Raw genomic sequence first — 23,093 nt, 5'->3', positions numbered from 1 at the left:
ATGTTTGTAGTGTCCTAGGGTCCTGCCTGTGTCACCAAACTGTTGAGGGAGCTTCCCTGTCTGACATCCAGGAGCCACTCTGGCATCCACACTCACCACCAGAGACTGTCACGACTGAGGCTGACGCCCCCTCACAGGGGGTGACTCCCACATATGAGTTTGCATTCAGTTGAGTACACAAAAAGTGAGAGGAGGTTTTCTCTCTGCAACCTGAAGAGCTGTTGTCTGTTAAACATTTACTAACGTCCTTATCAGCTTCCTTCTAGTAGGAATTGAGTTTGTTAGGGTGTATACTGTCCTTCTGAGGTCACACATCTGCCACAAGGTACATGATATGCTCTTTTTGATACAATATCCTCTTCTTGCAAAACATTCCCTTTTCCTTGAATGCCCTTTTGATGGAATAAATGTCTGCATGCCAGCACATCTCAAAGAACTGCAGCTGCACTGTGTTCTTTACCTTTAGAAGAAAAGGAATGACATTAATGGAGAGTATGACTGTCATAAAATAACATCTTTTTGCTTGTTTTTACTACCGTTGGTTGTAAGCTTACTTTAATATAAATAATACAAGTAAAATAATAATTATTTAAGGAGACAGTGTTCCATCTCTTCATTCTCTCTCTGACATTATCAGCGTTAATTTATTTGTGAAGTTGTGGATGCCCCTTACCTGGAAATGTTCAAGGATGGGACTCTGAGCAACCTGGTCTAGTTGAAGGTGTCCCTGCCCATGGCAGATGGGTTGGAACCAGATCTTCAAGGTTCCCTTCAAACCCAAACCATTCTATGATTCTATGAGGGTAGTACATTGGAATTATGATATTCTCCTCTTAGGTGAAGAATTTTGATTTGATTTTGTGGCTAATATACTTGTCATCTTTCAAATAAAATTCATTACCTACTATTTTTATGTATATGCACACTTTGTCAGATGGTTAAGAACACCTCAGAAAAATGTTAGGAAAGGACATATGTTAAGAATAATTCAAGCATAATTTAAAGAGCTTTTATCTTCTTTTTTTTTTTAAGTATTCTTTTATCTTTGTAAAAGCAAATCTTCAAGTTCACATTTTTCTAGGAGACAGAAATGTAAGATAACATGAAGAAAATATTTAGTACACCTCTATATCTGTTCTTTAGTCTCCTTTTTTAAGTTAGGAAGAGCCTAAATCATTTGCAATTTGTCTTTCCAAAGGGGCAAATGGGCCCCAAGACCATTTGATGCAAAAAGTATTAAAATAATGTTGGGTTTACAATAAAGGATGTCTCTATGAGATAAGAATACTATTTTAATGACATATATGGGTAATGTGTCTATTAAAAAGCTTATGAATTGCTAGAGGACATACTGAGAAACACATTTTTTCCTTCTTATCTAGACAGTTTTGAAAGAGGGAGATTAAGAGCTGAACAGAGATATTTGAGTTAAAATTATGAACATACTTCACCTGCTATTTATTATTGAAGAAGTTAAGAGTAGAAAGACTCAGTGTCATAGAGCATAGGTTTTAGCATGGTTTTATTACAATTGCAGCATTTGAAACTTTTTTGTTGTTATTCCCCCCTTCTAAAGGGAGAACAATTCTAGTAACATTTGGACTAAGATAAATAACTGGTTGCTTTAGATTCTCTCTTACCTTTGTGATAGTATCACTGCAATATTTTACCACAGTAAAATACAAAATAATCAGAGGAGAATGTCAGTGTAAGAGGGATGGGGAGGCATAGAGCAGGGGATCTGGTTTTCCCCAGCAGTTGTGGAAGAGAGAGGTCTGTGTTCCAGGGGGCACGTGTCCAAGAGAGAAATGGAAAATGTTAAGTCTCCTGGAGGCCAAAGCAGTTCAAAGTTACTTAATCACTTTCTGAGACTCACTCTTGTGGTTTTAGGATCTTACGGCTTTTTTGGTATGTTTGGAAAAGAGGAGTTGTCATTCCTCCTCTAACCTGTACAAATAATCATCAGGAGCTTTGATCACTGCAAAAACCAGAACATGTTCCTTCAGATGAAAGACATCTGATGGTGATTAAAGTATGTATCTTGTATATACTTTTCCTATTAATTTTTTTCTGTATTTTCCCCTGGTCCTTCATGAATCTTTGTGGCATTTTTCCTCAATCGCTATATATGGAATTTACCCTTGCCTCCCATCAAAGGTTTATATGAAAGAGGGCCTAAAGAAATTTCCCTGGAGTGGTCTGGGGTGGGTGGAGATGAATGAGCTTTTACCCAGTTCTTTTTTTTTCACTCAGCCTTGCTTTTGATACATCCTCCTTCCCTCTTTTGCTAAGCTATGGCACGCTGGTTAGTGTAACACTTCACTGTTATAGCCAGTAGGTAATCTGTGCTTTTCACAGGAGTATCTGCAGACAACTCTTGGAAAAATTGTTGAAATGGTACAGACTGCCTCATAAATTTGTTAGAGAAGAGTGCAATAACAGCTATGTGTTGTGCTTCCAGCAATAGCGTTCTACTGCTTGATTTTTGTGATAGAGCACTAAACAAAATCAAATGAACGCATGGAATGTAAGTTTTGAACTTCTTTACTACTTAGTGCGGAGATCAGACTGGGAAATAAAATTTCTGCTAACAGAACTGCTACTTATTTTGACGTTTAGGGCTTATTTTACTGTTTTCAAAGTAACTGTTGCTATGAAATAATAAATAGTCTTAAAGAGAAAGGGAGAAGTTATAATGCATTTAAATCATAGGGTCTTGGGAAATGTTCAGTGCATGTCATCACTTAACAAAGTGACAGATGGAATTCTGATATCTTAGTGCTCTCTAGATAGGTGCCCAATCCGCAATTCACGTGGTTTCTGTGCTTTAGAGGTCTGGAGCAACAACGCATCTCATGGCGATGTGGGCTGAAAGGGTGGGGTGTCAGTCTGCATCTTTTGATACTTAAAGTGGCTGTTTCAGTGGTAGGTCTGCTTTCACTGTGTCACCGGCTATCCTGTAATGCAAACTGTTTTCACAAACTTAAAAGAGAGGTATTTAAAGTATCCAGTTTTCTAATCATTTACGCACATTAAAAATAACTTGGAATTCCTGTGCAATGGTTTCCTTGTTGGACAGTGTAAGGGGACTTGCCAGAACAGATGCAACAGATTATTGAAGAAGACTGCAAGTATAATAATTACAGCATGGAACAGACTGCTGGCAGATAGAAGAACGTAGCATTCTCTTTAATCATAGTGCTTCCCCTGGTGTGGGTGGCCACAGGCTGCAAACATTTCAGTCCATGCAGCAGGGGTTGTAAAACAGAGCTGAAGTAAACAGCATTCCATAGACCTTTAAGGGTTTTTAATTTTGAGAAAATACAGCTTCCCTTCACTCCTCCTTTTGGCTGCTTGCTTCTGCCAGCTCTTACCTACCAAATCAGTTCTGCTTGAAGTAAATAGTGTATAATGTACTATCTATATGCTCTTCAAGAAGTTTGCTGTGCTTCTGTGGGGTTTTTGTTGTTAAAATGTTTTGTTGGTTTTTGCAGCAAGTGGTGTGTAATGTTTAATTTAAAAGCTTTTCATCTTGATTTCATTCTCCCTTTTTTTTTTTTTTTTCTTCAGTGCTCGGTGTGGTTTTACTGTTTCTGTAAAGTGCTTTATTGTGTCCCTAACCATTAGAACAGCACTTTTTCTTGAATCAAGACAAAGGGGAACTTTTGGGAGTTTTCTCATCTTGCAGCCCATTTACTGCTTTGGAAGCTGATTTCACCTCCTTAATGTTTGACATAAACTTATCTGGAATCTTCAGTTCTGTGAAATAGATTTAAGTGGGTAAACTCTGTGTCATGCAAATAGTTACAGAGCATTTACGGACTTTTTGGAGTATGTAAATCAACTGCAGTTGAGGACAGATAATTTAATTCTATTTTATAAGTACATGGGCAGGAAAGGATATATTTTGATAGATGAGTTCTTACATTGTGTACAGGCATATGTGGAATTAAATATGTAAATGAGTTTGACAGAAATGTCTTCACTTTCACTGGTTAAATAACAGATGGTTCAAAGTCAATTTTCTTTTGAATCAAACCAGAGGACAAAAGACTTTTAAACCAGACATAAGCATGTGTTGAAGATCTGACATCGTTAATTAAAGACCGATGACTTAATGAACTCTTTATGTGATAAGAGACCTTTCAACTTTCAAATTACTGGTTAAAATTCAGCTTTGTCCCAGGTACCAGGCAATTCATCCTGTTGAAGAATGTGCAATTATGCTGGGTACACACCTTGGGAAACTCCCTTCTCACAGCAGTGCTTGCTTGAAATTTTATATATTTGCCTCTTAAACTTGCTGCTATCGTTTCTGTCTCTAGTAAATAAAACCCCCAAGATTCTTAGGTATGGTTAGAGCTCACACTTCGGAGTGAGGAGGAATATTGCAGTGAAAATGGGAATTGACCAATGAATCAAAGTAATTGATACTGTGACAGTATATATTCAAGATTTCTAATAGAGACTATGCTCTAAAACAATTACATTCTAAAGGATGGCAGAACAATAGATGTTAAAGCTATTCATACAAGAAACTGGAGCTGGAACTTTTTAATGTAGCAAGAGAACATTTAAGAATAAAGGGGCTTCCCATACACAGCACATAAATGATTTCAGATGGTTGTCTTGAACTAACTGAGTCCACTGACAGTATTTTCTTGTTGCTGTTCTTTCAGGTTTTGGAAAGTCAGCTGGAGGGAGTTCTTGGTCATTTCTAACCTGTTTAACATTATGCATCTAAATTGTTAGTTAGCCTTCTCACTTAGCTCCTGTGAGAATCTGCTTTCTGAACTGACTTGGACCTTCTCCAGTCTCCTATAGGTAATTACACTGGTAGGATGTAAGAGAACTTGCAACGTTTGCAAATTTGCAAGCATTACCATGGTCTTCTGGTTAAAAATAGTATGGTAGTATGAATGGGCTGGGAGAAAACAGACCTCTCTTCTTCAAATAGATAACTCTATAGCAATGCCAAGCTAGCAGGAATATGAAGAATTCTTGGCTACTGGGCCAAAATAAACAAAAGCTAAGTATCTCAAAGGAAAAATGAGAAACTAAGGATTCTGCTTTCCTGCAAGGCTGTTTGAGCTTAAACAGCGAGTGTCAAAAGTTGTTAGCCAGCTGACATTTCTCAGAGCACCTTAGTAGTGTCAGGTGGGTCTGGTAAAGAATAATGATTTGTTACTGACAAACAGAAAGGTCTCTATTTGAAGAAATTCTACTGGCATTAGATATTTTTGCTCAGCCTAATATAATTAGTGACCAACAGTTGTGTCACCATTATAGATGTATTTTGTGCTTTTTTTGCTGAGAAGTTCAGTGGACATTTTTCTCCCCTTAAACTTTTAGCAGCTTGATAGTTATGCAGTCCAAACCCAAGTGGTTAAAGGCACATTTCTGGAATATCATCTGAAGTTGTGTGATCTTTCAGTATTTGCAATGTATTCCTATTGGAACCATAAAAATCTGACACTGGGCACATACATTCATTGAAAAAACCCATAAATTTGAGTTTATGTTTTTTCTAGAAATTATAGATCTCACAGGTTTAAACTAAAAGTGAAACAATTTGTGATCCATCCATTCTTTCTAAACTTAAATTTATTCATGCCTCTTTTGCACATTTTTTTTTTTTTTGCAGATTTAAGGAATTATTCAGAGGGAAGCTTTTGAAAATTGTGAAGGGCAGAAGGAAATTAATTCTAAATCTCTGGCTGGTTAAACCAGAGGGCTTAAAAAAAAAAAAAAAAAGGAAAAAAGATTTATGGTTGACTCTGGAAAAGCTGTTGAATTTCCTTTTGTAAGTTAGTGTAAATGTGTGTTTTATATCAGCATCAAAAGTCTCCCCTTTTTTAATACGAAGAGTAATAGCACTTTCTAGTTGGGTGTTTCTTAAAGAGAAAGGAGAAAGGAAAAGGAAGGAGATTTGAAACTGCTTTTCCTGTCTGAGGCCAAGAGTAGACTCAAAGCTTGCCAACCCCACAGTTCTTTAGCTTCTTTCTTATGATTTCCAAGGGTTTTGTTAGTGATTTGCAGATGGAGCTTAGGCTTTGGAACTCATCCACTAGAGAGCTGTGTGGTCTTAGCCACAGTAGTAGTGCAACATGTTTTTACTGTACTGGTTTCACAGAAGGTAACTGAGCTTGAACTGGTGAAGGAGCAACAGTGCAGCCTCCTCCTCCCTTCCCCACAATTTTCTTTCTCACATTTCATTTGGAAATTAGGATCAGATTTATTTTCTATTGTATGGACATACATAACATTTTTCATCCCTTTAAAGAAACAGAATATGAGCCTAGTCTTCTCACTAAGCTACATGTATCAGCAAGAGTAATCCAATTCCTAGCATACATCCATTTCTAATGAAGAAACATATTTGTCTCAACAAGTTTTCGAAATTTTTTTCAGTTAATTTATTCTAGTAGGTTACCATGATCCTTTAGTGTATTTTTGCCATTATTAATTTTTTACTTAAAAATACAAACAAATTGTAATTATGGTGGTTGAAGCAAAGTTAAGGAAGTTTGTCTATTGTAAGAGCACTTAGAGCAGTTTTACTGCAAACACTGAGTGAAGGTGAGCTTGCTTACCTGCTGCAAGGACAGGACAGGGTAAAGCACACTACTGCATCAGGTACAGTATGGAGAACTTCACAGAATCTGTGTTTTCGTGTCTGGGAATGTGTGAAATGCAGTGAAGTCTGTGCATTAATTTGGCGAAAGAATGATATTATTCCTGTTTTGGTTTGCCTTTTTTTAACTTGAAAGTAATTAATTCAATCTAGTCCTTTGTCTATAGATTTTCTGCAACTTGATCACATGCTTAAATGGCAAACTCCTTGTCTCTGTAGGAGTGTTTAGCAGAATAATTTGTTTATGAAGAACTAGCCATTCGTGGTTATCAATGGCAGTTTAGATGTGGGCAGATGTCAGACTGTTGTTCCAAGTAAAGAAGGATTAAAATGAGAAGCTCCAAGAAATCCTAAACATTTCCTTGTGGCTAGCAGTTTTATTTAGTGTGCTGGTATAGAATTCTGCTAATGAAAACCATCCCATAGATGCATGTGTCCATGTGCTGAAAGGAGAAAACTTCCTGACAGTAAATGTCAGAAAGAAATGTAGGAAGCAAACCTCTCCTAACCCTGTACTTAGCCACTTTGGCCCTGATCACTAAATTACCAAAGAATATTCCAAACTTTCGTAATGTCAAGTTGAAACTGAAGTGATTTCTGTTTACAAAACCTCTGAGTTCTTGCTGGAATAGACTCAGTTTGGCAGAGTGGGAGGTTGTGTTGACTAGCTAATCATTGAAATATATGTAGTAGTTCAACATTTTGTCTGTTTGAAATGTGCTTTAATTTTAAAGGAGCAATTGGACATTTTGGTTAGGTTATGGATGGTAAGTATTTGAGGATATTTTTAAATAACTTGTGAAGTACACCCTTTCATATTGATAGTAATTAAGTTGTTAACAAATATCCACCATGTAATTTTCCCCAAGTTTAAAATTCCCCACTGAGAATTTTATAAGAGGTTGAGAAAACAAAACTGGTTAGAGTAAAACAGTACTTTGAAAACTAGAATATGTTTAGATCTTTTTACTCCCTTACATTCTTTTTTTTTAACTCCCTTACATTCTTTTACACTTTGATTTTGGTTTGTGGAAAACCGTTTTTCTGTCTTTTCCTGGAACTAAGGAGCAAGTGAGCAAGAGGTCTTATAAGCAAAATTAAAAGTTACAGATTTTTTTATGAATGTGTAAGTGTGTGTAAATTATATGAATGGTGTTATATCAGCATCCTACTCACAGAACTGATTTCATAAACAGTTGGTGTTGAGATGGCCTCTAAATGAACATGGTGCTCTGTCATTTACAGACTTAACCACTACAGTTCTTCAGAACTGGCTGTTTCTTTCATAGTAAGAAGTTCTAAAAATACCAGACCTATTTGTGTTTTATTGTTAATCATTTAAACTACAGAACATGGGACACAACAAACTCTTAAGCCTTCAGGCAGGATTTTTAAGAAAATATTACTAAAAATTACCTATATAAATTTGGGTTTTGCTGAGCTGCTGAAAGCTAGCAAGCAAAAAAATTAGTGTATATTTTAAAAAATCAAAGCATTGTGTACCATGCTTATTTAGGACTCCCCTTAAATTATTAGAAAATAATGTGGGATATTAGAATCCTATTTCAGAAAGAAATAGTACCTATTATATAGTATTTTTAAAATAATGACTGGAAACCATATTATCTGATTTACATTAATGTTGTAATTGATTATGATTTTATATTTTTAAAGCCAGGATGGAAATAGGATTTGACTTCTTTTCTTCTAGACCTGTGTTGAAAGCAGTGGGCCTTCTGGCTGTACAGGGACCACCTAAGAACAACACTGACATGCAAGAAACACTCATTCCAAACTCTGACAAAATGAGAAGAAATAGAACCTACTTCTATTGCTTCCTCTGAGTAAGATGTAGTTTTTCATGTTATACCTGCTTTTTCTTAGCAGAGCTGAGGAAATCTGTTTCCCATTGAATCAGATGGAAAGGTCAGAAATAAACCTGTTACTTGACCAGAGTTCTGAAGTTTCCCTTTGGCAATTCATCCTATACTTACTTCTGCAAGTTCACATAGATCATAATTTTCAGCAAAATGTCATTAATGGTCTCTTCTCAAAAAATAATAGCACTCTGTGTTTTCAGGGAGAATATACTGAAGAGAAGTATTGTTTAGAATAAATGATAGATCCTTCAGTTCCATCCTGCTCTACTTGTTGCTTTGATAGACTCAGCCAAGATGGCAAAAAGCAGCCCAGTAGCATCACTGGGAAGTCTTAATCATTATCGAGTCTGAATGGCTCATCCCAGTGAAACCATCCATCTCCTCTGTCCATAATATATTGGAAGTGTTGATTTTCACATCTGCTTCTGAGGACTTTCAGAACCAGAAATACTTTGGAAAGACTGTGTTGAGAAGTTTCCAGAAATAAATTGGTTTACCTGTATCCCCTGGAATGTCTTTGAAACTGTGTCATAAATTCCAGGACAGCTTCTACACAAATATAGTTATTAGCATAAAACTTCTCATGTCATCCTGTAATAAAAATCAAGTTCTATTTCTGTGTTGATGTGTAATTTCAGGAGTAATTGTGCCTTTGATTCAAGTGTCTGTATTTTTCCCCATCAACATGTGCCGGCTGTTGCAGAAAGAAGGGGTAAAAGGCTTCAAAGTTTTTGGATCCCTGCTTCGTAAAGACAATATCACAAGACTAAAATCCTTCCTCTCTCTGGAATTGTGGACACTAGCTGAGTTGGTATCTGCCTGGTGCTGACCTATTTAAATCAGTGGAGGGGCAAGTTCTACTCCAGGAGAGTATTTCCCAGGCTTTCACAGATGCATGTACTCCATGATATGTTTTCTCTGAGAAACAAACTCCTTGGAGTAACTCAGCAAATCCTTTGTAGCACATGGAAATCAGCCTTCATTTCTGAAAGAGGAGTATCAAAAGAGTTGGCCTAGCTTATTCAAAGAAAGCTTTAGTTGCTTAGTCCTCTTTAGAATCAGGATCCGCTAGGTTGGAAAAGGCCTGTGAGCTCATCAAGCCTGACTGCAAACCCAGCACTGCCACGTTACCACCTAACCACGTCCCCAGTGCCACATCCACAAGTGCCTTTTGAACACTTGCAGGAGTGGTGGTGCAGTCTCCAGTAGGGCAGCCTAATCCAGTGCCTGGCCATCTGTTCAGTGAAGAAGTTTTTCCTAATACCTCATCTAAACCTCAGCTGGTGCAAGTTGAGGCCATTTTCTGTTGCCCTGTCACTTGTTACCAACACTGGAGCAGAAGAGACCCAACAGAAGAGCCCCACGTGGCTTTAGCCGCCTTTCAGGTGGTTGTAGAGAGCTGTGGGTCACCCTGAGCCTCCTTTTCTTGAGGCTGAACAACCCCAGCTCCCCCAGCTGCTCCTCGCAGGGCCTGTGCTCCAGACCCTTCACCGTCTGCTGCCCTTCCCTGGACGCTGCAGCCCCTCCATGTCCTTCCTGTCGTGAGGGGCCCAGAGCGGGGCTTGAGGTGTGGCCTCAGCAGTGCTGAGTACAAGGGACAGTCCCTGTCCTGGTCCTGTTGGCCACACTGTGTGACACAAACCAGGATGCCACTGCCCTTCTTGGCCCCCTGGGCACACCCTGGCTCATGTGCTGGCTGCAGCCCCAAGTCCTTTTCCGCTGGGAAGCTTTCCAGCCTCTCTTCCCCCGTCCTGTGGTGCTACGTGGGGCTGTTGTGGCAGAAGGGCAGGACCCAGCACTTATCCATGTTGAACCTCGTGCAATAGGCCTTAGGCCATTGATCCAGCCTGTCCAGATCTCCTGCAGGGCCTTCCTAACCCTCCAGCAGATCAACACTCCCACCCATCTTGGTGTTCTGACTGAGGGGGTGCAGTGGGGAACCAGACCTAAGCGTGTTCTGTCTCAGACACTGTGTTGCTACAGGGAAGGTGTGATTGGAGAAGAGGGTCCTGTGGAGGTGGGTCAGCGCTGTTCTGAGCCAAGTTCCTGCTCTGCCTTGAGACTTAGGCTTAGTCTCCCACCTCCCCTGCCCTCCAACTCACTTCCTGGAGACGGCATGCCTGTGCATGTGCAAAAAGTCTAATTCACATAAGAGGCATGCACCAGGGGAACTATAAAAGGGAGCGGATCAGGCCCCCTCTTTTTTCCTTCCCTTTTTTCTCTCTGGCTCTCTTTTTCTTCTCTCTTCTTCTCCTCCTCTCTTTCTCCTTTGTTCCCTTTGTCTCACAACTCCAGACCATCCACACGGCAGGACCAATGTGAGATCCAAGTGCTGGTGATAGTCTTTGTTTTCATCCCTTGCTTTGCCTAAGCAAAACACAGCTATCGTGTTCTATCCCATACTCCCTACTGAACTTTGCTGTGGGAATGGGGAGACTCTGAAGGTGTCTGGTGGCTCATTAGCACCTTTGAGTAGTGGTCTTGTGGCTTGTGTGCCAGCACCTTTGAATATTGGTGTGTTAGGGCTTGTTAGCCAATGCCTTTTGTGGAAGTGTATTGTAAGTACTTAAGGGCTTGCTAGCCAACACCTTTTCAGTATAAGCAGTGGGCTGGTTGCTGAAGTTAAGACAACTTACGATAAAAGCACAGACCACCCTTACATGTGGTCTGTTGTCTTTGTTCAGCCTGGAGAAAACTTATAACAAGCATCACACCCCCTTCCAGTGGGTCATGGCATGCACTCGATCCCCTTGTCCAGATCATCAGTCATGGTATTAAACAGGACTGACCCCAACACTGAGCCCTGGGGAACACCACTGGTGACTGCCACCAGCTGGGTGTTATTCCATTCACCACCATGCTCTGGGCCAGACCCTCCATCCAGTTTTTCACCCAGCAGAGGATAGACTTGTTCAGGCCATGAGTAGCCAGTTTCTCCAGGAGAATGCTGTGAGAACAAGTGTCAAAGGCTTTACTTAGGTAAAGGATGGTGAAGGGTCTAGAGAGGAAGCCATGCAAGGAATGGCTGCAGTCACCTTGTTCTGCGTGGAGAAGAGGAGACTGAGCAGGGACTTCATTGTGGACTTCAGCATCCTCAGGAGGGGCAGGACTGAGCTCTGCTCTGGGGGGACCAGGGACAGCCCCCAGGGAATGGCTGGAGCTGTGTCAGGGCAGGCTCAGGGTGGATCTCAGGGAAAGGTTCTTCCCCCAGAAGGTGGTTGGCACTGAACAGGCTCCCCAGGGCAGTGGGCACAGCCCCAAGGCTGCCAGAGCTCCAGGAGGGTTTGGACAATACTCTGGAGCACTTGATATGATTACTGGGGTGTCCTGTGCAGGACCAGGGTTTGAACTTTGATGATCCTATCTAATCCCATCCAACTCAAGGTATGATTCTATTAATCCATGAAAGTCCAGGTAAACAACATCCCCAGCCTTTCCCTCATCCACTAAGCAGGTCACCTTGTCAGAGAAGGCCAGGTTAGTCAGGATAGCTTTAATGCAGGATAGCTTTACTGACAGGTACAGGTGGATGATAACCAGGGAAACATAATGACTTGTTTTCTCCATTTGTATTCTCAGAAGTGTTTAGTTTCAACTCTATTCTCGTTCCCTCCACATTCCCTGAATGTATTAATTTGGGGCACCCTTGTAGCCAGTCTGTATATCAGAGGAGTAAATGCTAAATCAGGCCTCCACTGCAAAACCTTGTAGATATGAAGCACTGTGTTTACACTGATAAAGAAATTGTTTATGTCTTCATGCTAATGCTCCTAGGATTATCTGCCTGTTAAAGATACCAGAAATCTCTGTGGATTTTGAATTATCTGGATCATTGCTCAGTGTAAATTGCATCAATAAAATAAAGCCACTGGCAAGGCTGTTCAAGAAAGTTGGTCATTGTGGAGGCTTTATGAAAATTCATTAATTTAATTTCAGGTTGAATGGGATTTTGTCATAGAACTTTAATCCTAGGCCATGGGGATGGATTTATTCTCTTACAAGTAGAATCAAGGTGGTTTCCTTCTTACTTATTCACTGATAAGGGAAATCAAGAAAGAAATTCCTTCTGATATAACAGTATTGCTGACTGCTGTTCATCTTCCAGAATTAGATATCTGATTCTGGAAATGCAAAAATAACAGACACTTTGTTATTTTTCATTTTGAATACAGCACTTCTACTGCAGACTCATCCATTCACTTATAGAATATGGTACTAGTGGATTAGACTGTAAGTGTTAATTGATTTACTGCCAGAAATAACAGATGATTATGTAGATCTCCAACTGCTAGTTTTGCTGGAGTAGTGTAGGACTCATTACTGATATAATCAATACAGGAGTGCCTTTAGTGTTGTATGTACTAAACTGAATTTAGTATTGTATGTACTTGAATACCTTGTAGGTTCTGGGCTTGAAATGATCCCTTGAGAGTCATTAGTGTCAAATTACTGATCTCTCTGACCTCAGAAATCCGCACTGTGGCTATGTAAAATGCTATGGTTTTGTGTTCAAAATGCTTTGGGTGATTCATAATGTAATAATGGAACCTATCACTTGTTTTGAATATTTCCATTATTTCCTATAAGAACCCTGTTGAGAAAATCTCCTGAAATCCTTCGGATTTCTCTATAGTATATTATGAAAGCTGATTTCAAAAGTGAAGGAAGAAACATACATGTCAGAAAATACTGTTTACAGTTGGTCTTGGAGCTAGTTCTAGCCAATTTCTACAGTATGATGTGACATAACTACTGATACCCTTTAGACCTGAATTACTGGAATTTAAACTTTGGGAACTTTGAATCAAAGTCAAAACCAGTCACTGGTATTTAGTTAAAAATTAGCTATTCCTGGTTTGTACTGCATTTTTGATAATCAAGGTGATATATAGGATGAAAGAGGATGGACAAATAAAATAACTACCTGATTTATTTTGTTCTCAGTCAGATTTTCTCATTAGAGGTTGTCTCTTGGAATGATTTGCTTCTTATTCCTTTCCATGTTCTAATTCAAAAATTGTGTTTCTCACAAGCATTGAGTTTGTCTTACCCAGATGACTAGCTAAGTGGTTGGAAAAATAATCTGAAAAAGATATTGTCTTTAGTTGGAGGTTAATAAGAATGAACTTTGCTTCTGGCCATTATACTACCCCTTCCACATCACTGGTGAGGATTATGTGATGGAACAGCTGAGAGCTGCTTGGTTTCAAGAAATAATTGACCTTACACAAATCCTGGGATCTTGGACTGGCTTGGCTTGGAGGGGATCTTCAGCTATCACCTTGTACAGCCCCCTTGCCATTGCCAGGAACACCTTCTGCCAGACCAGTTCCCCAGTGGAACTGCCAGGGCTGGGTCGTCCCCCTGAGCTCGGGGTAGTCTGTTCCCGTGTCCCTGGCTTTCAGAGCACCACCTGCACACTGCTGGCTCGTGTCAGTGTTTTATGGTGTTGGGTCCCCCTTGGATGTCGAGCCGTTGACTGTAACTCTTTGGACATGGCCGTGATTACTTATCCTTCTAATAGCCCATCCATCAAGCGTGAGGGAAGTGTCAATATTTATTTTCTTTTGGACAACTCTCTGCTAATGCAGTATCAAGTAGTAAGCATTTATTGCAACCAGAATTATGTGCAGTAAATAAGATACATTTTTTACAGAGAAGGAGATCTTTCTGGGTATGTTTTGGAAAAGCAAGAAAGCTTTTAAACCATAAAAGATGAATGCTTTTACTTATTGTTACCAAATTCTCTATCTTTGTTGTATGTAGGGTTGTCTCAGGCTTTGCACTGGCGACAGTGTCACTAAAATGGATACCTAAGACATAGAGCTGAATCCTAAACATTTTCCAGTCTAATGCATATCTGTCATATACATACCTAAGACTTCCTTTCATCTTGACTACAGTATCTCCTTGCCCGTGTTTCCCTTGCCCCCTTCTGGCTATTCAGAGGTTTTGTACATTTCAAAATAAAATAAAATCTGCTAAATTCTATCATGGATCTGGTAAAGTGCTCAGAAAATGAACAAGAAACAAAAAAATAATCCAAACAAATAAGCAAAAAAAACCCCTAAAGACAAGTCACAAAACTGTTGGAGGCCATATTCAGACTGATGATGCATAGCAATTCTGTCTTGCCTTTCTTCTATTGCATGGGTAGTGATGACTGTTACACAAGGGTAGGGAGAAAATAGTTTTGAAATTATTCTTCACATACATAAAGAGTGTTTGATCACTTTTATCCTTAGGAAAATTCTGGTTACAGAGAGGGTCTCTAGATAATATATTTTGTAGTATTACAGGTGAATATATGGGGTTTTAAGCGCCTTCCTCATTTAGCTGTCATAGGCTGGCATGTTAACTGGTCAAGTCCTTGTCAGAGCTTTGTATATTTATTGTCACTGGTCAAGATTTTTGTACTTCATCAAGATTTTGTACTTCATCTCTAGCAGAAGTGATATCCCAGGTTTGTTGTTGCTAATGCCTCCTTTATTTTGTTTTCAACTTGCAGTTTTGTCCCTTATCTCATTCTGTTTGGTAAACTGACCTTTTTGGCAGAAACTAATTGTTTGAACCCTTCATGTTTCAGACATCAGTGTTCTGAAAACAAAATTTAAGTAACAGTTGAAAAGGACAACAAAAGTATGTAAGGTTCATGTTCATAAATTGATTAAGGCCTGTCTAGAGAATTAGAATTTAATAGATTTTAGCTTTTACTTTTGATGAATTTAGGGGCTTATACATTTTGAAAATGCACCCTTTTATGTCTTTTCCTTATGAATACAAAAGTTGCATGTAAATTACTGTTTTGAAACTGTACTGCCACAGCTTTTCCCTTCCTCTCTAGTTTTAGGGAAGTCACTGCATGGCAACAGAACAGCAGTTTCTCCTGTTGAGGGCCGTTTAGGAAAAAATATTTACAAGATAGGAAAAGGATAGTTAGACATTTAACGTAAATCTGCTAGGTAGTAAAAGAATCCTAAACTATGTCAAATAAGGTGTCCCAAAGGCTTGTCACTTATTTTGGTAGCAGTGAATTTTCTTAGACCTGGTGCATTCTGCTAATTGTATCTTCTCTCTCACATTAATCAAACACTGAACACATGGAATGAATATATTTAGTTCCAGGACCTCTGAAGTAGTTGCTTAGGGATGTTCAGCAAAAGCATGCATAAGTATTCGGGTCTCTGAAAGGAGAAAATGAGGTAATGAGACTTTTATAATTTTTTTGGTCTCTAAACCTTGTCAGACTGAAGTGGCTCCCAGAGGATTGAAACCTCCTGAACGCCTGTCTGGTTCTGGTGTCCCCACTGCTGCTGGGCAGCCGCTGAAATCGTGTGGTGTGTGAACCCACCTTTGGCTGCAGCAGCTGCAGCATTTTCCCTGTGGCTGATGGGAGCTGCCTGCTCTTCTGTGCCGATGGTGAAAAATGGCCACGACCCATCAAAAGATCTCGCCCCAGGCAGAGTTCAACAGCGGTCATTTATTTTTACACAGCATGTCGTAGCCTAATACTTTTTTTATTGCCCTTCTGTTGATTTCTCACAGAGTTTGCTGTGCCATCTCCTTTCTTCTTCTAAGTGGGAAAGTAATGAAGCTGAAACCAGTCCATTCATATCAACTCTGGGCTGCACGTCAGCAGATTATTATTGTCACTTAGTTAAAAATGTAAGTATTTTGTGCAATTGAGATTTTGTTAATAATAAATCACCACTTTATAAGCACATACATGGAACTGTCATTGTGATAAGGAACATGAACTAAACTTTGTTTATCTTTTCTTACCTTAGTTACTTTTACAACCTTTTAAGGGAAAAAAAAGAAGTGGGAGATCTCTGGATATTTTTTTATTAGATTACACTCTAATAGATGTTCATAAAAACAAAATTCCCACTGCTGTTGTGTTATAGCAAAAAAAACCCGAACTGTCCTATCATTATTTTTCTCGTGAAATCAAAAATTATATGTATTATTTTGTGTGTGTATGAATGTAACTTCTGAATGTTTCTTTGACTGTATCCACTGCATTTAAAATGGTAGAGGAGCCCTGAATCTTATATTTAATATATAAAAATAGTGGGAATAATATTTCATAGTATTTTTTACTATGATTAGGTAAAACATTTAAAAATTAGTAGTCATGCTCTTCTGAAAATTTTGCCTTAACTCTTGGTGAAGAACTAAAAGGAATGTCTTTTTAACTTTAAAATGTCTAAGGCATAAGATGTGTTAACAAAACCATTTTGCAGCATAGTTTATTCAGTGATCTGGAGAGCTTTAATTTGGCATCAGTAGTTAAAAAATCAAAAAATCAAACTAGATGACCAGAGAAGGTTATTAACCTTTACAGTACATCAGTCACGCAGAGAACCATGCAACTAATGTATGCTTATTGGCAGAATGTGTAATTTATTTGGTATGATTTATTTTTATTTTATTTTACAGATGGTCTTTTCATTAGTAGCAGAACTCAGAGAAAATCAGTTCAATGGACTTAACACTCAGAGGAGGTAGGTGTTAACTACACATAATTTTGATATGTTTTGGTTTGGATCATTACAGTTCAGTGAGGATTCTTTTACAGTCTTGGGCTCCTTAGGCTTCAGCTGAAAAGTTTTGGATTTTTATGCAGATAATTTAAGGTGTGAACGAGTTTGTTAGGTTGGGCTTTGCATAAGAGTTTAGACTTAACCTAAGAGTCATAGAATGGTTGGAAGAGACCTTCAGATATTATCTAGATCAGCTCCCCTGCTGGTGTTCCCTGCAGGGAGACCTCCAGGAGATCAGGTTGCCTGTTATGACTCCCTCTACCAGGCAGGAGTAACTTTTGTTTTATTATGAAATCCACTTGAGTGAATAAAAGTAAAAAATAATAGTAGGTGATCAGAGTTTGGAGATATATGTATGTATATAAATATATAAATTATTTCAGAACAATTTGGTTGCAAAGGAAAACAGGTATGGAGCCATTTGGGTTGTTACAATTTTAAGTAACACGGCAATATAAAGGTATTGCAAGGAAAGCAGGTTTTAGCCCTGTGGGTTGTAATATAGCCACCCAAGAAAATGTGTAAGAGAAAAGAGAGAAAGAAAGAGAGAAAGAGCACCAGGGAAATGTGTAGGGGAAAGGAGAGAAAGTAAGGGAGAGAAGAGTAAAAGTCACCACTCAGGTCTCTGGCGAATTGGTGGCTGTTGTCGTTGGTGGTGTCTCGCCTGTTGGGGAGTGGTGTGGGAGAGCAGCCTGCAAAACATACAGTTCAGGGGGGTTATATCCCCTGAGGAGCTGTCCTGGTGCCCCCACCCGGGTGCTGGTGTGGAGGGGCGGGCGGCTGTTTTGGCAGAGCCGTGATTGTTTGGCTCAGGCTGGAAGCGCTGGTTTGTGCAAGGTCATCAGGGCTTGGTGGATGTGGGTGCAGGCACCCCTGCTAAAAGCAAGGCATCAGTGATGGATGTGTGCATAAAAATCATAGAGAATCAGCCGGGTTGGAAAAGACCTCTGAGATCATCAAGTGCAACCCTTGATCCAAGCACAATTTTTACCCTATGACTGCCTCCTTGGGCTTTTTTTCTAAGGATGAAAGCCTGAGAAAGTGGATGGTCTGGAAACAGCAAAGTGATTTGGCCAGACCTCCGACCCAGATTCGCAGAGATGCTCATAAACACCCTGCAACATGTGTGGTGTGTTTCGATATGTCTAGGTGTAGTCTGTGAGAACAATCATTTCTTCATCAACATCACATAAATAGAGTGAATTAAGCCCAGATCTGTGACCATAAAAAGGGAACACATTGCCTAATGCTACTGTTGTCACTGCTTTTGACATGATCATACCTTTTTGCTGTGTGATTTTGTCTTTCTACTGACTTTCAAATGCAGATCATAGCCTTTTGTCAATACTTTAAAAATTATCTCATTTGAATGTCAGTGGATCCTTTTGATTGCACTTAAGAGAACTGCAGCTAAAAAACAAAAGCAAAAGTAGGGATAGATAATTTTAATATAAACTATGTAGTCAAATTTTGTCTTCTGTTTTAAATTAGTTTATTACATAATCATTAACAAATTGTCATGCAATAATTATTAATTTATAAATAAATTACTATTGTGTAAATAATTAGACTCCTGGTGATATGCAATGAACTAAATAAAAATATTTTATAATTAAATAATTAATAAATAAAATATTACCTAATAATTTTTCTGTAGTTAGGTATGTATCTCTTACGTTTAACCTTTTGCAATTAATTTTGTCTTTTTTTAGGTTATCAGTTTAGAGATTAAAAGGTTTGATTTTTCTGAAATAGGAACTGTGTTTATTTTTTCCTCAGTGTTTCAGCCAGTCGAGTGAATGCTGTGTCCATTTTCTGTGTCCCTGTCGTTACTTTGCCTGACCTATCTCCACTGCTGGAAACTCTTCTTCTTTACCATGGAGGTTCACCAAAAGAAATTCTCTGTCCAGAGTTTCTAGAGGCTGTGAATGAGGCCTTTTTAAAGTAAGTAGTGTGGTCTGTGTAATGCTTATACTCTTTCATCAAGATTATTAATTCAATTAAATGTCTTTTCTCTGGGTTTATACGCTGAATGCACTGTGCACCTGCTTTCCAATAAAATATTTCCCTTGTGGTTGAATAGCAGAGCTGAGGTTGTAGGGCAGAGCAGAATTTTGTATTGCTGATGCCAAATTGTGGCATAACAGCTTTAAATACAGACTGGGACTTTGTCCCACTCTTTCTCTAAAATGGAGGTTAAAGTCTTCAATAGATTTGAGTGATTTTGTGAAAGATGTGATCTTTTTTCATAGAAATATCATTTATCTTTCATGTAAATGTATCACCATTCCTAACCTGACATTTTGGGAACCGTTTCATTTTGCTTTGCACAAGGTAGATCCTTATGTTTGATGTTTTTGCACTTCTTCTGTGTGTGTGTGTTCCTGGTTCCCAAGATTTTAAATTCTCCAGTTTTTCAGCAGACTACTTTTCATGAGTCTGAGAGGAGCAATTTGTGAAATACAACTTTGCTTGTTTTGCTGCCACTAAACCCACTGTTCTGATAAAATCAGTCTATGGATGAAAACCAGCTGAGTGAAGCTGAACATCAGCAATATGGGCTACGCCAGAAAAGGGAAGATGACAGAGAAAGCACAGCCTGGTTTTGTTTGAGAATTGCTTTATTCAAGTTGTAGCTGAGGGGCTGTATTATAAACAAATCTTTTTATGCTAGAAAATGTCTTCTGGGAACGCTTTACCTCAATTATCCATTTCTCTGCTATTTTAAACAAAGCTTTAATTGCTTCCTCTCTACTCATCATAGTTTCTGAGATGTTCCAAAGCGGGTTTTTGTAGTGCTCCATTGAGGGCTTCAGAAAAAATAAATAATTAATGGAAAGGCACAGCTGCTAATTCGTACACATTAACAGAAGCTGAGGAAGAGGAATGAAAAAGGAATGTGGGGTCAAAGATGGGCCCAAAAAAGGCAGAGCAGTCTTTCACTTTTTCACTTGTCCACCTTTCATGGTTTCATGTTGTACAAGTTGCACAAGCAGTAGTGCAGTTTGGAAGAGTTCCATAGCAGGTTCTCAGGTTCAGAGTGGATGGTCCTTCCTCATTTCAGTAAGCTCATGGGCAGTCCATCATGACAGACTTCTGACACTTCGTAATGGGAGGATGACCATCTCTGGACCAAAATAAACGTCTGTTTTCTTAACTTTTGAGCTACTTACTTATCCTAGTCAGCAAAAATACTTCAGTTCATATGGCTTTTGACTAAGTGACTCCAGCAGGGTCCTTAACACAAGTGCATGATTTCCCTCAGAGCAGGTGTAGGCTCACACGTGCTTTGCAAGAGATGTTCCTGGGCTGCCACTGAAGTTCGTGTGGTCTTAACATGAATGTGCTTGCATTTTATTTTTTCCCTCTCAAGACTGAAGTCTATTTTCCCTGACTGTCGCTGTGATCTGAACACATCTTCCTTCTGAACACGGGTGAAACCTGCTCCAGAAAACAGGGTTATTAAATACTGGTGCTTGCAGGGCTCCACAGAACTCAGCATTGTCCCAGGGGGACCATCTGCAAGTTCAGTGTAATCGAAGGGGTATAATCACTACACTTTGCTTCCTGTGTGGTTTTTAAATCTTAGAGTTGGAACATCTCTGTAAGTTTATTAGCTTTCACGCTTGGCATATAATATCTATAATATTATAGTGTCTATAATATGTACCATGTTACCACTAAACAACAAAAAAATGGCTGTGGCAAACCTAAATAATCTCTTGTCATTCTTGATTTACTTTGATGTGCATACATGCTTTAATAGTGATACTAAATCAAACAGCATCCTGAAATTGAGCATTGCTTTCAATTTTGAAATTCTGGGTACTTTAATATATTCCTTGTCTACACATGTACACTTTTGAAGTCATTGCATGGTATTGAATGGAAAAAAAATAGAGCTTTTCAATGGAATTCAGAATTCTGAAGGCTGATATTTAAATGAACGTATGGCAAAATAAATATGCTGAAAATAGATCCTAACATGGTGTTAAGTATTCTTTCTGCCAGTACTTTTCTTTTTTGAATCAATAGCTTTAGTTTGCATGTCCTCTCCAGACTAATTTTAGGGTTTTAAATTTAAGACCAAGGCAAATATTTCTTGTTATTTATGTATTCTTTTGGTTTTAACCTTCTAATTTGTGTCTGTCATAATTAATAGCTACAAGAGTATTCCAGGATGTTTTGTGCTGTGATTTCTCTTTTTGGGTGGTTACTTTAGCATATTTTGATTTGTGCTGTTCCACACTGTGCCCTTTTTTCCCTAGCAGTACAACACTATACTTCAGCTGAGTTATAGATGAAGGCTTTAGTGAGGAGATAACTTGCCTTCTTAACCATTTCTCTTTAAAACAGCTCTGGGCAGTGTTGGAGGGTAATTTTTTTTTTTTCTTTTGTTATTAATGTGTTTGAATTTTTTCCTTACTTCTCTGCACAGACAGGTAATGCTTTTGTTATACAGCAGAAATATTATGCAGGACCTTCCTGCTTATCTGTCAGCAGCTGTCTGCAGGTACTAGTCCAGGTTTGAAAGAGCACAAATGTTGGGCAGGACCTTTCCCTAGAGAGAATGGGAACTCCAGACTTAAACCTTCTGTTTCCATTTGCTGGGATCCATCATGACCACATTTTTAGGTTTTAAACACACGTGGTAAAGTTACATTTGTAGATGATCCCCTGTCACCCTTTGCTATGATTTGATAATAAACGTAGTGCTGTAAACAAATTTTCTCTCTTGCTTCAGGTTGCTCTTTGTGTCTTCTTTTCCCTCAATATATTAAAAAAAGGAGGAAATTTTTGTCTTTCTTACAGTTGCTCAGGGAAAACAGTGTTTTTCTCTCAAACCAGGAAGAAGATCTCCCTTCCTGAATCTGCTGTCTTCAGCCTCTGGCTTCGTCACTTACCAAGCCTGGAAAAAGCTACCTTGCATCTTTTAGACCGGTTGGTTTCCGTCCAGCTGAACTCACTGGAAGAAGTGGCTTGTGTCATAAAGGACTCATTACTGGTAGGTGCAACATGTAGTACATTTGACACTGCTCTTTCAGGCGGGACAGTTTTCAGGTATGTCAGCAGATTTGAAGGAAGTGGCTGCTGTATGACATGTGACTTGTTAATGCAAACCAAATATTGAGTCTTACAAACATCAATAATTTTTTAATTTTTACACGGAATTGGTAAAGAGAAAAAAAGATTTCATCCAGCTTTGAGGAATGGATAAAGAAACGATAATCTCACTGGTGAGGCAGCTGAGTACCTGCCTCTGTCTTTAAAAATTATAAACTTGGGCCAGAGAGGATTTGAATCTGTTTTCGCTCCAATCTCTGTGCCCTTGGAGTTCAGCTGTTTAAACTGTTGAAATTCCTTGTAGATTATTTTATTATAGGCTGCTTAGTTACTTGGGATTTTTTGCAAACCTGAACAAAATTCTTAACGCAAGACATTTGCTAAACTGTAATTAAAATTTGCTTTAAAATGCTGTTATTTAGTGTACCAAAAATCTTTCCTAATTTTTCTATATCAGATAATCTGTGAGTTGTACATACTGTATGGTACTACACCATATACCAGCTCAGGACAAAAATATGTATATCTTTTATAAAAGATCTAGGTTACATACATAAAAATAAGTAAAATATTTAAGAATTGGTCAATTGTTATTTATTAAAAATGTTCATACTTAGGTTGTCTTTGCTTGCTTTGTTTTGTACTTTCAAAACAAGATATTCACTTGTGGCAAGAGCAGTTGAGCAGCTTTGAGTGCTGATTTGGAGAGGACGTCCTGAGGACAAGGCGTGGAGTGAATGGAGGCATTAAGGAAGAGAGAGTTGGCAGATGGATAGTGCTGTTTGATAGGCAATGATAAGGGGGAGAGTGCATAAATGGGAGATGGCATAACACTTAAAACCAATGAGATGAGAGCTCCAGAGAGGCAGTGTAGAAGGAAAATATGTGATCCAGAAATTGTGTTCTAAATGCATAATGATATTTTGTATGTGTACAGGGTACTGTAAAGGTGCCTGTGTGACATTAAGT

The 23,093-nt window shown here is 38.7% G+C and overlaps 1 protein-coding gene across 1 annotated transcript in view; it reads left to right on the top strand.

The window, feature by feature from the left end:
* The window catches only part of FANCC (FA complementation group C), a 68,086-nt gene that overhangs the window by 28,854 nt on the left and 16,139 nt on the right, over window positions 1-23,093 (top strand). The window contains exons 5-8 of the mRNA XM_050328875.1: window positions 16,060-16,179; window positions 16,957-17,021; window positions 18,840-19,004; window positions 21,909-22,065. Coding sequence (XP_050184832.1) covers window positions 16,060-16,179; window positions 16,957-17,021; window positions 18,840-19,004; window positions 21,909-22,065 — 507 coding nt within the window. The remainder of the gene's footprint in view (window positions 1-16,059; window positions 16,180-16,956; window positions 17,022-18,839; window positions 19,005-21,908; window positions 22,066-23,093) is intronic.

Source organism: Myiozetetes cayanensis, unplaced genomic scaffold, assembly GCF_022539395.1.
Source record: "Myiozetetes cayanensis isolate MyiCay16 unplaced genomic scaffold, myiCay2020 scf4, whole genome shotgun sequence".
Taxonomy (NCBI): domain Eukaryota; kingdom Metazoa; phylum Chordata; class Aves; order Passeriformes; family Tyrannidae; genus Myiozetetes; species Myiozetetes cayanensis.
Note: the sequence above shows the minus strand (reverse complement) of the source record. Positions and strands in the feature narration are given on the sequence as shown.